General features: G+C 44.2%; 1 protein-coding gene across 2 annotated transcripts in view; it reads left to right on the top strand.

Annotated features, from left to right (window-relative positions):
• VAMP7 (vesicle associated membrane protein 7) overlaps nt 1–15,348 on the top strand; it is a 47,489-nt gene that overhangs the window by 16,363 nt on the left and 15,778 nt on the right. For both annotated transcript variants that reach the window (XM_069212126.1, XM_069212127.1), the window contains exons 3-7: nt 407–464; nt 3,558–3,695; nt 4,486–4,576; nt 4,693–4,760; nt 11,785–11,877. In XM_069212126.1, coding sequence (XP_069068227.1) covers nt 407–464; nt 3,558–3,695; nt 4,486–4,576; nt 4,693–4,760; nt 11,785–11,877 — 448 coding nt within the window. The remainder of the gene's footprint in view (nt 1–406; nt 465–3,557; nt 3,696–4,485; nt 4,577–4,692; nt 4,761–11,784; nt 11,878–15,348) is intronic.

Below are 15,348 nucleotides of genomic sequence, written 5' to 3'. Positions count from 1 at the left end.
CCCCTTTGCTACTGAGGTCTGCAGGCCCTGGACAACAAGCCTTTAACTCGCATCAAGGGTTCAAGTTATATTACAAATAAACTTGAGGTTTGTGGATGTTAACAGAACTCATTACTTGAACATTGAACTATGATTTACATTTTCTAATTCTTTTAGAGTGCTTTCCACTGGTTAACGGCATGATGCAATTCACGTGAATTCAGGCAACTCATTTACCCATTTAAAAGCAATTGGGGTTTTGAAACCATTTTCTGTTTGCAAGCTGACAATTCTCCTTTATGTATGAATGTTTTTTCTTTTTTTTTTGCCCAAACTGTACTTCACTCTTTCATGTTCCAAGGACGGACGCAGGCCAAAGTAAATGGATCAGTAACTGAGATGTCCCTTGTCTGCTTTCTTTCCACAGTTATCTGTTTCATTACATCTGCCAGGACCGGATCATATATCTCTGCATCACCGATGATGTGAGTACTGGTGTCGTTGTGTTCATTTACTCATTTATGTCCTTCGGATAAATGGAGATTGTGTAGGAAGGTTGATTACCCTCGGAACGTCTCTATATTTAGTGACAACACAGCATTATATGAAGGATAGAGATTATATGGTCACTGCACTGAGGGGGCTGGTGGATGCAGGTAGTCTGAATACGTGGGGTGGTGTCTATTCGGTGGGGGTGGGTGCGTGTCTGTCTGTCTGTCTGTGTCTCTCTCCATATCCAAACAGGGTGTCCATAATTTACACGGTCAATTCGCCTAACTCACTTCCTCTCACAAAAATATGCTAACAGTTGCACCTTCAAGCAAGCAGTGAGAAATTGGGTTTTTGGTTGAGAGTGGTGAATCCCTACTCGAGCCACAGCCACAATTATCAGGGCGAACCACAAAAGGTCACTAACCTGTATTTAACCCTCTGATAGCTTGGCACAAAAGCTGTCAGGCTTATGTAAGCAGCAATATGTAAAGTATTTATGCTGCACTTAAGCCATAACAAAGTGAAAACGCTACATAACGAAAATCCCACGCCAATTTAGAAACTTAGAGTAGAATGTAGTGAATTATTTGACACCAAAAATCCAATCAATAAAACTGGAGATATGCAATTTAAAAGATTTTAAGTAGGTATAGTGCCTAAAAGTACAAAGTGCCACTTGTGACTTACTCAGTCTCACACGATCAGAGAACCACAAGTTCAGGCTGAATGTGATGAATAATGGGCCTCCTACAGGGACCACATTAGCCCCGCTGAAAAAGGCCCTATCTCAAAGTCCGGTGCAGAGTCCAGTTGGCTGTGGAGGAGGCTGTGAGGAGCTGTGAGAACATCCCAGATGGTCGTCACTGTAGCGTGTTGGGCGCTGCGGACAGTCATTGCTGGAGCTTCGCATTGACAGTCACCGCGGGCTGTCTGCTGTATCACAAAATGCAGATGTCGCGTGGCTCTTGCTGTAGCACGAAGAGTCTGGTCTACCAGAGCTTCACGCTTTCTAGCGATAGTCATTGCAGGGTTAGTAGTAAATCAATTAAACAGCACGTGGGCAACAGGTCTCTAATGGTGACAGTGGTGTCATATTCCCTGTACAGAATCAATACATTTTGAAGGTTCGAACATAAATAACTCATCTTTTCACTAAGAGGCGAAGTGCTTTCAGATTTTTAGTAGCCTAGGGCCTACATAAAAGGTACACGTTTTCTTAATGGATGTGTTGGCATACTCTGCAAGCTTCGGTAATCCTCCTGCTGTGCACTGCTTTGAAAGCCCTTGTGCCCCAGGTAATGTGTTGTATTGCACTGTAGTTACATCTGCATATGTAGCATTTTATGTTTCCCAAGACGTTTTGGAAGCACATTTTGTAAGTTCCCAGAATCCTCCGCTCTAATACACAATTTTGATAATTCTCGGGTCAGCACACACCACAATCTTCCTTTTTAAGTTCCATAATGTGTCCACTATTATGTACTGCTGTTTTCACGAAGGTGGTGTGAGGAGTACATTTCAGATGCCATAATCCTGCAATTAACAGAATCGTGTTTCACTGGAGCGAGGTGGGTCCCTGGGCCATATCCAGATGTTAAATCATTGGGTGGTTACAAAGAGAGACAGGAATACTGAGTAATGCACCTTTATGTTTACAGATAATCAGTGCATATCAGTGTTAGCCTCTTGGCTCCATCATGGAGCATTCTTGTTCTTGTTATGAAAGGGGATTGTGCAGTTATATTGTTTCCCACATGATGGGTATTGGACTCCATCACAGACTTCAGCAGGAAGTTTTGGTTCCCTTTGAGAGATCACATTGCATCACCAAATTTTTTTTGTCTGCACTCTGTAGCGCCCCGGGGTAGTGGAAAAAATGTCTTCTGCCTTGACGTGCCCCTTATGAAGAGTTATTAGAGAGGCCTCTGGAAGGGCAGAATCTGAAAAGTTTGAGCTGAGTAGCAAATGAAAACCGAGTTATGCAGTCAGTGGTGAGCAACATTTTGGAATGCTTCGAGCAGCAGGTTGCTCACGAGCAATACATTGGTGACCACTGTTGTACAACATTGCGGCTTCTGTGTAACCTGGATAATAAAAATCAAAGACTTGGCTGCCCCTCGTTTAGTAGGTGCACATCGGCTTTAAACATGCACGCGCCTTCGAAAGGATACAGGCTACTTGTTCTTGTTTATTGATCCGAGGTGGATCAATTAATGAAGGTAAACAAAATAGCAGGAAAGTACTCTTATAAAACGTGGCACAAATTTTTTTTTTTTCTTTTTTTTTTCAATAAAAAAAATGGATGAACCGGTTAGGGAGGGGCTGGGGGTGGAGAAACTGAAGTAACTCTCCAGGGGCGGGGGGTGATACAACACTGGGCTGGAGGGTTGTGAAGCAACAGAACGAGAGAGCATCGCGGACAGGGCAGTGGGGGGGGGGGGAGAAAGGCGCACAAAGATGACAGCTGGAAAACGAGCACTCACATGAGTGCTTCAACAACAAAAAAAGGAGCTCCCTAAAAGCAAGCGTAGAAACCAGCCAACCAGAGACATGATAAAGAGTCTGTGCTCCAAAGGGGTGGGGGTGGTTAACACAAGACGGAACAATGGAAGCCGTCCAATAGAAAGCATTCAAATAAGAGTGAGTGTAAAAACAGTCAGTGGTAGGCAGTGGGATGGTTTAAGCACCTCTGTTCATGGTTTTTCATAACTAATGGGACCACTTAACATATGCTTCTGAGCAGCGAGACAGAGGAGATTGCAATGGAATTGTGGATCATGGTTTGTGGTGATTAGTGACTGCATTTTCTGTTACTCATCCCAGTTCTTGGGAAGTGTTTATTAGAGCACTGAACGTTGGTACTGCTGCTGGGTGAATAACATGAAGAAAGTTCATGCATAATCATCGCCTCCAGTCCTGACATGGAATTGACTGCTAGTGCCATGAATTGGTGCAGAGATCCCAGGGAGGGTTCATTCCATTTCCTAGAGAAATGTTGCTCAGTATGATAGCTGGTGACCTCCTTCCGGATATCAGTCAATTCGTATCTTGTCTTTTGCTGAAGATTTACGTGTTTATCTTTCTAGGATTTTGAGCGCTCAAAAGCCTTCAGTTTTCTGAATGAAGTGAAGAAGAGGTTCCAAACCACGTATGGCTCCCGCGCACAGACAGCCCTTCCCTATGCCATGAACAGCGAGTTCTCCAGCGTACTGGCAGCGCAGCTGGTAACTTACTGGCTCTTGAATGGGTCATACGGGACATTTGTGTTAAGTGAAATCACGTGACTCTGTATTTATCTTCTGCATGACTGTGGGAGTGTCTCCTTTATCACTCCCAGAATAATGCCATAGAGTGGAGGAGGAGACTGTTTCATTTATTTACTTTTTTTGAGGGGGCTGGGCAGGGGTTATGCCTTCAAAAGGCAACATACCACTGTGTCATTCTCACAAAGACTCCCTTAAATCAATGTTGTAGGCATCTGCTGTAGGTCTTCCAGAGTGAGATCACAGCCTCTTGTGTGCATGTCCTGAACTCAGAATGCAAGATCTGGGGCTCATTCTCATCCTGCCCAATAACTCTGCACTGCCTTGAGGTTTATCGCTACTGGGGGGACGAGTCCCTCTGGGGGAATTGTGGGGTCAGCTTCCACCAAGGACTACCAGTGGGACACTGACTAACCTAGGATATAAGAATTACAAAGTGAGTTGGAACTGCACGGCGGATTTCCTGCAAAGTGCCAGTTTTTCCTAATCTATCCAGAGTGAGAGTGTGCTTAAAAACACAGAACTTACTATCCATAGGAAGTAAGAATATGTTAAACCTGACTGGCGTAGACCTCTTCTGATACAAGTGCTGCAGAGATGTGTGGCATAGTCAGTCATAGCTCAGCTCCTCTGATAGGCCAGCTGAATGGTCAACTTTCCTTCAATCCAGGTGGAATATATTGTTTGTTAGAGTGTGTGCTTACAAGCTCACCCAGCTCAGCAGATGTAATGCCGCTGTTTCTTCTCCTAGAAGCACCACTCTCAGAGCAAAGAAACCGACCGCATAGTGGAAACTCAGGCCCAGGTGGATGAGCTGAAAGGCATCATGGTGCGCAATATTGGTAAGTCACGCTGCACGGATTCAGCGCAGTCGCTGCTCCTACGGGTAGCTCTGGACTGCTGGTGTATTTCAGAGACATCATTGCTGATTTGCATGGCCTCCTTGTGTTCCCTTCAGACCTTGTTGCACAGAGAGGAGAACGATTGGAGCTGTTGATTGATAAGACTGACAGCCTTGTTGATTCGGTGAGTATGAACACATTGGTAAATAACGCATTACAGTTGAGCCATGTCACAGTGTTTCCTACTGGCTTTGACACATCCTATGGTGTACATTCATCGATGGTCAGTACCTCATGGGCTGCTTCTTGAGGCGTAGGTGGTTATATACTTAATTCCAGCTCTTTAGCTTATTTACTGAAATTGTTTCCTTAGAATATCCTGCTGATTAGCTGATATTAAGACGTTTATGGTGCTATGTCTATTTATTGCACTGCTGGGGTATATTACTGCATATTTTGAAATAGACTAACCTTCTCAGCTTATACTTTTGCGATAAATTTTAAGCTACAGTTTGACATGTATTTTTTTTTTTTTTTTTTCCTTTAATGTAAAGATTTTGTACTTCCATAGAGAGGCATCTTCCAGTAGAGGGAGAGACTTTTTTTTTTTTTATTATTTATTTATTTTTTTTTAAATGGGGAGGTTGATGGTGTACGTGTGACTATATATTTTACTTTAAAATGATATTGCAAGACACATAAGAGTTCTGTGTACTTATAAAGGCCTCTGCCTTTGGTCTCTTCCTCTCCAGGGTCACATAACTCCTTGATGATTCAAAATATCATTAAATCTGTGCTGTCAGAGATTACTGTATGTGGAAGTCTTTTAGGGAGGGTTTAAGAGTGCTGGGAACAATTATGCAATTATAATGGAGGGCATCAGAGACCTCCAAGAGTTGTCTCAAATCTTTGAGGGGCTTTCATAGAAGTACAGGAGACTGACCGGAAGCTGTCACAGATGTCTCAGGCAGTGACGTGACTGTTGAGCACCATCAAAGACTTCTCAAAGTGACTCCTCCGGCCTGTAATTAATCACTGTCTGGACCAGCTGCCCTTCAGGGCCAGCTCCTCTTTGATTTTTACACAAGATGACATTGATAAGCCGCACACTCAATGTTCATGTGAGTGATTGTTTAAAGTGCTTGTTTGGTGTAGATAATTTTGTATTGCACTCTACTCTGTGTGGCAAATCCAGACATTGGCATTTGGGAAAAGATTTTAGACCATTCTGTATGCTAATTATTTCTATATATTTTGTGTCTTTAGCACATTCATTACCACTCTGGACATCCGAACCCCTTTCAAATACAGAGCCTGGAAGTTGTTGGCCATATTGAGTTGGAAGAGAAACCCCAGCATGAATGCACATTTTCTGGGTTTCGGCTACTCACAAATAGAAGTTTAATGCGTCTTGTGGCTCTGGTTCGTTGTAGTTTGCTTAAGTACTAGAAGTGCGAATGCGTACATGAAACAAAGTGCACAAAACTAACCAGGGCTTAGAAAATGGACAAAGATAGCTGTGAAAATAGTAAAATGGATTAGCCAATGCAACTAAAAGGTCAAGGGTGAAAATAGAACTATAAACTTTTAGTATTTAACAAAGGAAATTAAATTCAAATATAATGTATTTTAGATAAATTGTCCTTAACAAAATTGTAAATAAAAAAGCAGTAGTGAAAAACACATTGGAAAATAATAGTTGAGGGCCACGTCAGCAAAAGCTCCCCTGCCATTGCTCCTATGCGCCCTGTGTCACAGGCACCAAGCCATACCTGGCTGATGAGCCTAACCAGGGTGAAACCGGTCCCAGGTCGCCTGTGTTCGGGGTCAGGGAGGACCTGGCCTGGAAGTCCTGGCTGAACTGTAACCACTGGAGCAGGTGCTTGACTGATTTGCACATGGCTTGGTCGGAATTGAGGTGGCGCGGGGTACAGAATCGCAATGAACTGGATGCGCCCCTGAATAACTACCAGTAGCTGAGAGTGATTCAGGCATTCCACCCATCGCTTTGTATTCTTCAGTAGACAAGCGACACTCCAGCACATCCTGCAGCACTTCTGCTGAAAGCCTTTTAGATGCTACGACAAGATGCCCAGACTTTGAGTTGGCAGAGGTTGAGGCAACGCTTTTGCTACTCCCTTCCCAAGGCAATATTCCTTTGCGGACAACGGACATTCTTCCAGAGGCTGTAGTTACACTGCACAATATTTCTCCATATTGGTATCCTACCATCCTATCATTCCTAACCGCTAACTTCAGCAGTTCAACTTTAAAGAAGTGCCTAATTTTAGCGGACTCTGACGGGAACGATTTTTCTTTACATGTATTTCGGGAGATGACTGGCTCCTGTTGGACCTTGCCTTCTGACTCTGTAGAACTTTCTATTATGTTTTATGTTTTTTGTACTTTTGCATAATTTTTTTAGTTAAGTATTTGTCCTTGGTAGCATGAAAGGCAAGAAAGCTGGATCTGCTGGGATCTGGTTAGTGTTTTTTCTTTTCCCTCCCCTTATTTCGCTCTCTGTTTTTATGAGTGGTCTTGTGACTAGCGCAGGCAGTGTTCCAGTCTTTCACTCTACTGGGCCACACCCCTTTGTCAGGACCAAAGATGTTTAAAAAAAAAAAAAAAAAACGCTGGTGTGCATATACCCAGTGGGCGCACCGTTGACGTGCCAAAGGGAAGCCCATTTGTGCCAGTCTGCACCTGGACTGACCCCAGCGCCACCCCCCTCCGTTGCTCATTTCCCCCTCCTCCATCCGCCCCACCCTCCCTCAGTCAGCTGACTCTAGCTCCTATCAGATATAGTCAAGAACTGCTTGACCTTAAAGGTAAGACTAATGGTCCACATGCAACGAAGTGTAACGATCCTGTGGTACGTGAAAATGCTTCGCAATCTATAAACATCAATTTGTGTGCTCCTGTATGACCCTCTCACCTTCAGCAGAGGCTGTTAAATTATAAACTATAGACTGAATCTCTGACTTATAAAACCTATTTTTTTTTAAGGTCTGCTCCCTACCCAGACACGAACTAGATATCTTTGATTCCCTCACGAGTTTTTAAATCCTGATAGCATCTTTCTCACTGAAGTTTGGTTGCAGGAAAACTTGTTACCAAACCTTGCCGAGGCCATTGCAACAGGCTTTTGTATTCGAAACCATAATAGGATGGAAAGCCTTGGTGGCGGCGTTGCTATAGTTTTCAAACAAGCTTATACATGCTCCCCTGTACCAATTAACTCTCTCTATATATTTTTGTTTTCCATTATTTTTGTCATCTAATTGTAGTCTTTTGGTTGCGCTGATTAATAGAGCACCTGGTTATGACACCTGTTTCCCTAGAGCAGTGGTTCCCAACCTTTTGACTTCTGTGGACCCCCACGTTATCATTATTGGAACCCGGGGACCCCCACTGAATCATTGTAATCCGGGGACCCCTCACTGAGCCATTACTGAAAGCTGGGTACCTAATCTGTTAATATTATTTAATTTTGTAAGCAGTCGCGGACCCCCTGAAGAGGCTTTGCGGACCCACAGGGGTCCCCGGACCACAGGTTGGGAATCACTGCCCTAGAGCACTGATGGCCGCTTTAGCAATTTAAGGCATTAACAGGTCCCATTTTACAACCTTGGGAGATTTTAACTTAGCACATAGATGATAATTCAGATGCAGCAGCCGACCTACTCTTTGAAGACTTCTTTCAAAATCACGCAACTAGTTTCTAGTGCTGCTTGTGAAACAGTCCACTGTCTGGATTTGATATTCTCCAATTTGGTAAGCTAGGATGTGATACTCCAGGGTCAGTAGTTTGGTCAGACCGCATGGTGGTCCCTTTTTCTATGATATTAACTACTGGGGACAGAACGATGCCTGTATCATCCTCGAAACGACCATGGCACCATATCCAAGAACAGGATTTCATTGTCCGCTTGAGCAAAGTTCAGCCAGATTCTTCAAGAGATCTTGGACAAGATTGGAGCAGGTTTCAAGCCTGGATTTCTCCTACCTTAGGCATCTTAGCTCCCTATAAATCTATGAAAACCTCAAATAGGGTGAGGCATTCGTTTGGTGCTCTTCTAATCTCTTAAACTTGAAAAGACCATGCCAACAACTGGAAAGAAAGTGGTGATTAACTTTAACTACATTGATAAATTGAAGTACTCTGAGTTTAAAAATCTATTGTAAAGAAATCAGGATAGCCAAAACATCTTTTTATGGCACTAAAATGGAAAAGGCAAAACATTCATCAAAGGATATATTTAAAATAACTTATTCTATAGCCTCTCCTGAAACTGCTACTCCGTCAGCTAATCCATCTCAAACTAGTGATGCACTTATTGATTCAAACTATATTTAAGTCCTCAGATTCCAGCGGTCACCCAAGCTGTATCTGATGAGGGTCCCAAGCTTAGGTAACGCGCTTTTATTTCGAATTTGGCTATGGTGTCCCTATAAAATAACTGTTCATCGGGTTCACCAAGTGATTCTTGTTCCCCTTCTGTCCTAAGGTTGGATTCCCCTGCAATCACCCCAGTGCTGTGCACTTTACTAAACTCATTTATTGCCTCAACTAGGCTACTTAATTCGGCAACTGTGATACCCACCCTGAAGAAGGCCCACACTGATTCTTCCATCTCTGCAAATTTCAGGTTTATTTCTCTTCTATCTGCTCCAGTAAAATTGTTAATCCCTCATTAGCTCATTACTAACTAAATTTCTAGAACAACATAATTTTCTAGATATCGCTCTTGGGTTTTCAAGCTGCACATAGCACAGAATCTCTTCTTGTCTCTGAAAATGTAAAAAGTATACCAGACAGAAATGGTCCTGCAGCTCTTATTGTGCTAGATCTATTGACGGCCTTCGACAGCATCTTTCACAATATCCTACAAATCAGTCTGAATTGTGGTGTGCCTCATTGCTCTGCCCTGAGCCCCACTTAATATGGGGGCTAAATAAATATTGAATTCAGACATATTTCATGGTTTCAGTTCTGAGGTATTATATGCAGATGGCACACAGTTAATTGTCTCTCTGGTGGACGACGTTGGTCTCACCACACTTAATTTTAGACAGTGCTGAATAGCCGTAGTCTCTACTATGGATCAAAACCCTTTAAAGCTCAACTCTGACGAAACTGAGTTGCTCATTTTGGGACCTAATCCACAGGTCGCGAACTGCGAGTGGTGGCCCCCCTCCTCTTCCAGTTCAGACTGTACACAACTCCGGTGTGAGGTTTGGCTCTCAACTTTCCTTCAATCCACAAATTATAAATGTCATGGCTCTCTGCTTTGGACTACTAAACATGTGACGTAAATTACTTCCTTTCCTACCATTTACATCTAGGAAGACTGTAATACACGCCCTGATTACTTACAGAATTGATAACTGTTTAAAACATCTTCACTGGTTGCCTAAAGAAAAGAGAATGCAATTTAATATCCTGTCTACTACTAACAGAGCAGTCTTTAAGCATGGCCCTGTTTTGTCTTTCGAGCTCTCCAGTTTCTACGTAAGAGATACGGTGGCCTTCAGCAGTAGTTATTGGCGCTAAACTTTGGAACAATTTACCTTTTTCCTGCTGGCCTCTGCTAATCGTGTTTTCTGTCTTAAGCAATTGAAAATGTATCTTTACACACATGATTTCTAGTCCTTGTCCCATTTACAACAGTAATTCTTCAGTGTATTCTATTCTCGATTTATCCAGGATTCTAGTTTAGAGAATTGGTCTGTTAGCGCCTTTGAGGCTCTTTTCTGAGCTGTTGCGGGGGGCTATAATAATAATAATTTTTTTTTTCATTCTTTGTAATAGATACCTCTTTTTATGGAGTCTTTCGGTCTTCAAGACGATGGATAATTTTAATCTGAGGGTAATACTGCACCCTTATAATGCTTACTGAAGAGACCAACATACCCCCTCCTCCACAGTTTGTTTCTAAGAGATTAGGCATGGCCAGGACACATACCCTCAGTTCCTCTGCATCTCACACAACCAGAGTACTTCTCTTCCCAAAGAGTCCCACTTTCCTCTAAGAGAGAGAGAGTGGCTGATTGGGACACACCCCATCCTGAGGACTGAGAAGGTTGTCCAGCTTCTAGACCTCCCTGGATCTAATCAACCCATCCTGCTTTGGCTGGTTACCAGATTGGTGGTTTCTGTAAAACCTAGTTCTTCACAGCTCTGCCCCTTTCCACAGATTGGTCCTGACTCTGGAGGCTCCGCCCCCTTAATGCGCCTATTCAGCCCCCCCCCCCCCCCCCCCCCCTTTTTTTTTTTTTTTTTTTTTTTTTTTTTTTTTTTTTTTTGTGCTGAGGATTTCTTGCCCCCAAGGGTGCAATTGGTCTCTGCCAGATGTTGCTGTTTGTTTCCAGCAAAGAGTACAGGTAAGGACCTGAATATATTTGGGATGCAGGCTGACTTCCTGACCCTCCGTAACTCTGTCCCCCCACTCACGAGAGCCGGTGTGCTGCAGCATGGACTGCAAGCTGATATTCGGTTCTACCTGCCTGAGCTTCCTTGACATGTGACCTGTAGGACCTAAATCAGTGTTGTGGTGGTTTACCTCCAGAGTTTATCCATTTTACATGGTTGCTCATACTGGTCCTTTGATGCAAAAGTTATGCTCAAGTAATGGAATTTGACTGGGATACAAGATTGAATCCAAATTTCCTTGTTTCCAGTGAGTTGTCAGGTGCAGCGCGTGCTCAACAAAAAGGGCTGGTCCTGTTAGCAGCTGGAAAAAGCATTGATTCCATACTATTGACAACATTTTAGCATTTGTCAATTATGTGCAATCCACCTATAGTTCAGTTCCTCCTAAATTGGGGGGGGGGTTACTGTAGAAGAGTCATCTTCTCCTTCGAAAATTGTATTAATACTTTTAAATTTTTTTTTTAAAGATTTTGAGCTGAAGGATGCAGTGCCTATTGAAATGTGTAACTTCTTTAATCTTTTATTTTGGTTGAGTTCTAGTTTGAGGAACTCTCAGTTTGAGAGGAGTTGGATTTTTCTGCAGGCCCGTACTGTTATACAGACATGATTTTGCCACAAAAAGTGATCTTGTCATTATCTAATCTTAAAGGGATATTAAACAATGTCTTATCTGTATGGAGCCTGCATATTGACCAGTGTGATTCCAACTTGCAGTAGGCTGGCACTTGTTTTTTTTTTCCTAAATCCTTTACTAATTGGTGTCTATTTCTTCTAGTCTGTCACATTCAAAACCACCAGCCGGAACCTTGCCCGTGCAATGTGTATGAAGAACATGAAGCTGACTATCGTTGTCATCGTGGTGACAATTGTAAGTGTGGAGAGTCAATCATGTGGCGTTATTAGCAGTTCACTCCTCCAACATTTGCCCAACTCACTCCAAGACTCCTCCCACGCTCTGCTGTCAGCCTGCCGCACCCTTCTGAGCGCACTCCTTGGTTTCTCTCCATGCAGAGTACCCCTTCTCTCTGTGCAGAGCAGAGTACCCCTTCTCTCTGTGCAGAGCAGAGCACCCCTTCTCTCTGTGCAGAGCAGAGCACCCCTTCTCTCTGTGCAGAGCAGAGCACCCCTTCTCTCTGTGCAGCGCACCCTCCTGATGCCAACTTCAATCCAGGGTATACTCACGTTTCCCTTATGGCACCTTCTTGTTTACGTCTTGGTGTAGCTTCCTCTATTCTTGCACTCCTTACTCTTAAGGCTCACTCCTGGTTTTCTCTCCATGCACAGCTTACTGCAAGGCGCCCTTCTGATGTCAAGTTAAATCCATAGAATATTCCAGTTCACTTTGTCTTAGTGTAGGGCCCAGTGTTCTTGCACATCTCACCTGTTCAGTTCATTCCACGGCATTTAATCATGCTGTTTTTACTTGCGGACCGCACCAGCTCTTTCTAAGTCAGTGTATATCCTATTTTACTCACATATTTGTGCCTCAACTGCCTCACAAAATAATGCATCCTCGTGCCTGTTTCACACAACAGTCAATGTTTCCTGCTTTCATTTGTGCCTCTCTCCGCACTTCTGACCAGCTTGGGTTGAATGCACGAGGATCAGACTAATGTGTATAGAGCTGACGGATTTTACGTGTGGATTCTGTTGTGAGGCTGACATCATTTCCCATCACTGGATGTATATTTGCAGCTGCTGGATGAACGTATTGGCACTTGCACAGCTCTCTTTGGTGGTGAGCTCCAGCTTCCAGTGGTTACACTAGTTAAATTCGAATGCTTCTCTGGTCACCAGCGTTCCTCCTAGTGTTGCAACCCTCCAAGATCACGGCCTCAAGCTTCAGTACAGACGTTATGTTATGTGTATACTGCACGGTAGGGTATCCTGGCGCTGAACCAGGAGCTGTATGGGCTGAGCCAGGGACAGGGCTAGATGAAGAGTCAGGTCTTCAGTTTCTCACCGAATTCAGGCTCTGTAGAGAAGGCTCTGGTGTGCAGAGGCAGGTCGTTCCAGGCATTAGGAGTTAGGTAAGAGAAGGCACAACGCTGGATCTGGTTCTGCGTATGCAGGGGTTGTACGTGACTAGGAGGCCAGCTGACCAGAGGGGGAATGGTAGGTTTCTGGAAGTTTAGACAATTGTAGAGGTATGTCGCACCAGTGTTGTGTAAGGCTTGTATGTGTGCATGAGGAGTATGAATTGTGCTTGTTTGTGGATTGGGAGCCAGTAAAGCTCGTTCAGGTGCGGGGTGATATGAATGTGGTGTGAGAGGTTGAGTGTGAGCCTGGCTGCTTAGTCTTGTATGGTCTGGAGTCTGCTGGTCAGATGAGTGTTGATTCCAGCCTAGAGTGCGTTGCCATAGTCCAGCTTAATGATGATGAGGGCTTGGGTGATAGGTCCCCAACAACATACCTAGATCTTTTTTAAGATTTCAATATCTTCTTGAGTGTATGGAAGCAGAAGACGGACACTGCATTGATTTGGTGGGTCATGGTGACTTGGTTGTCAATTACTATCCCAAAGTTCTTTGCGTGGGTTGCAAGGAGGGGCGTGGGGTCCAAGTTCAGCAGGCCACCAGGCAGAGTCCCAGAGCTAGGGGTCTTTATCAAAGATTACTACTTATTTGTGTCTGTATTGAGTTTGAGGCAGTTGGTTTTTGTCCATTTAGCGGCTTTGTTATTGCAAGCAGAGAAATTGGCCCGGGTTGTTTGAAGTCTTGTCGGAGAGGGAGAGTGTAAGCTTGGTGTCATCAGCAAAGGACATGATATTGATTTTTTTGTTTTTTTTGTTTTTGTTTTCACGGATGACGCTGGTGAGTGGGGGTCATCTAGGTGTTGAAAAGAATCGAGGTGAGTGAGGATCCTAGTGGAAGTCCACAGATGAGGTAGATTGTGTCCAAGGTGAGGGGGCCAGGTTGACCAACTGGGTGTGGCCTTTTAGGAAGTAGCAAATGAAAAAAGTGTAGGACCTTGCATAAGGATGAGGTGGGAGACTGTGACGAAGGCTGTGGAAAGGTCTGCTAGGATGAGGGCTGTGGTGTCACTGCTTTTCATGGTAATCCAGATGTTGTGGCAGCAATGAGGGCGGCTTCTGTCCTGTGGCTAAGCCTGAATCCGGATTGAGTGGTGTCAGATGTGGGTGGCTAGGCATTTATCATCTTTTTCATTACATTTGCTGGGTAGGGTAGCAGGGAGCTAAGCCTTTAGTTGGCTAGTGTCTTGGGGGTCTGCTGAGGGATTGTTGAGGAGAAGGAGTACGGTGTCTTGTTTCAGGGCATCTGGGTAGGTGGCTGTGATGATTCAGTTGCTCAGAAGTAGGTGAAGCCTTTGCTGATTGAGTCCAATCCTTTCATGAAGACATGGTGGGGGGCAGGGTTCCAGGGGTGCTCAGGAGTGTATGGACTGCATGGTTAGCGGTTTCTTGAGTGGTAATAGTTGGTCAGGGTGGACCTCTGGGTATGGAAAAGATTGCAGGAGGGCTGCAAGGATCAGGTTTGGGCTTGAAGTTTTAGTAGATGCTGGTGATCTAGTTGCTGATGAATAGGGACACCTGGTTTAAGGGTCCTGAGAGAGGGTTACAGGGCTGGTGCTTGCTGCTGGAGAGGTGAAGCCTTGTATTAGGGCAAATAATTCCTCGCACTGTTGCTGCTACTTTCAGTGCAGTTGGTGAGTGGAGAGCACTTGGTGGCTCTGATTTGCCTATGGTACAGGCTGAGATCTTCTGTGTACCTGCTTACTTGTAGTCTGGTTCTCGTTGCTTTGTTGGTGTTGAGAGGAGCCAGGGATCTGCACAGGCGGTGATCCAAGCATTAAAGATGGCAATAGATTCGGGAAGGCTGTGTTGAGGCTGGTGACTTACTTAGCTAACTATAACTTGTTCTTCGCAATGCCCTGCTTATGACCTCACATATTACGTCACTCATGCTATGTTAAATGATAACTCAGAAGGCATCATTGATGACACAATACAGTCCTTATCACACTGTCCTATATTTGTGGACTTAAAGCAATTCAAAAGTGTACAACTATGGCCAATTTTCTTTTTCTGTTCATCTTGAAACTTCACATAACCAGGCACTACACCCAGCCACGCCACAGGCTGGTCGTGCACAGCCAGGCCTGCACTCGCCACCCCCCGAGCTTTACTCATATAGTGGCAGAACCCATCAGCTTTTCAGTTGGTTCAGATCTTTTGCCTAGTATTCAGTCCTTCTCCAACTGAAACCTGTTCTAGTGGACCAGAGACCCATCATTCACTAGTGGTCCTTCTGCCTTGTCCCTGTCCTAGGTGGCAGCATAATATATGAATATGTGCCATCTGATGCATGTGGCTCCTACT

The sequence above is a fragment of the Pleurodeles waltl genome, chromosome 10 (genome assembly GCF_031143425.1).
Source record: "Pleurodeles waltl isolate 20211129_DDA chromosome 10, aPleWal1.hap1.20221129, whole genome shotgun sequence".
Lineage (NCBI taxonomy): Eukaryota > Metazoa > Chordata > Amphibia > Caudata > Salamandridae > Pleurodeles > Pleurodeles waltl.
Note: the sequence above shows the minus strand (reverse complement) of the source record. Positions and strands in the feature narration are given on the sequence as shown.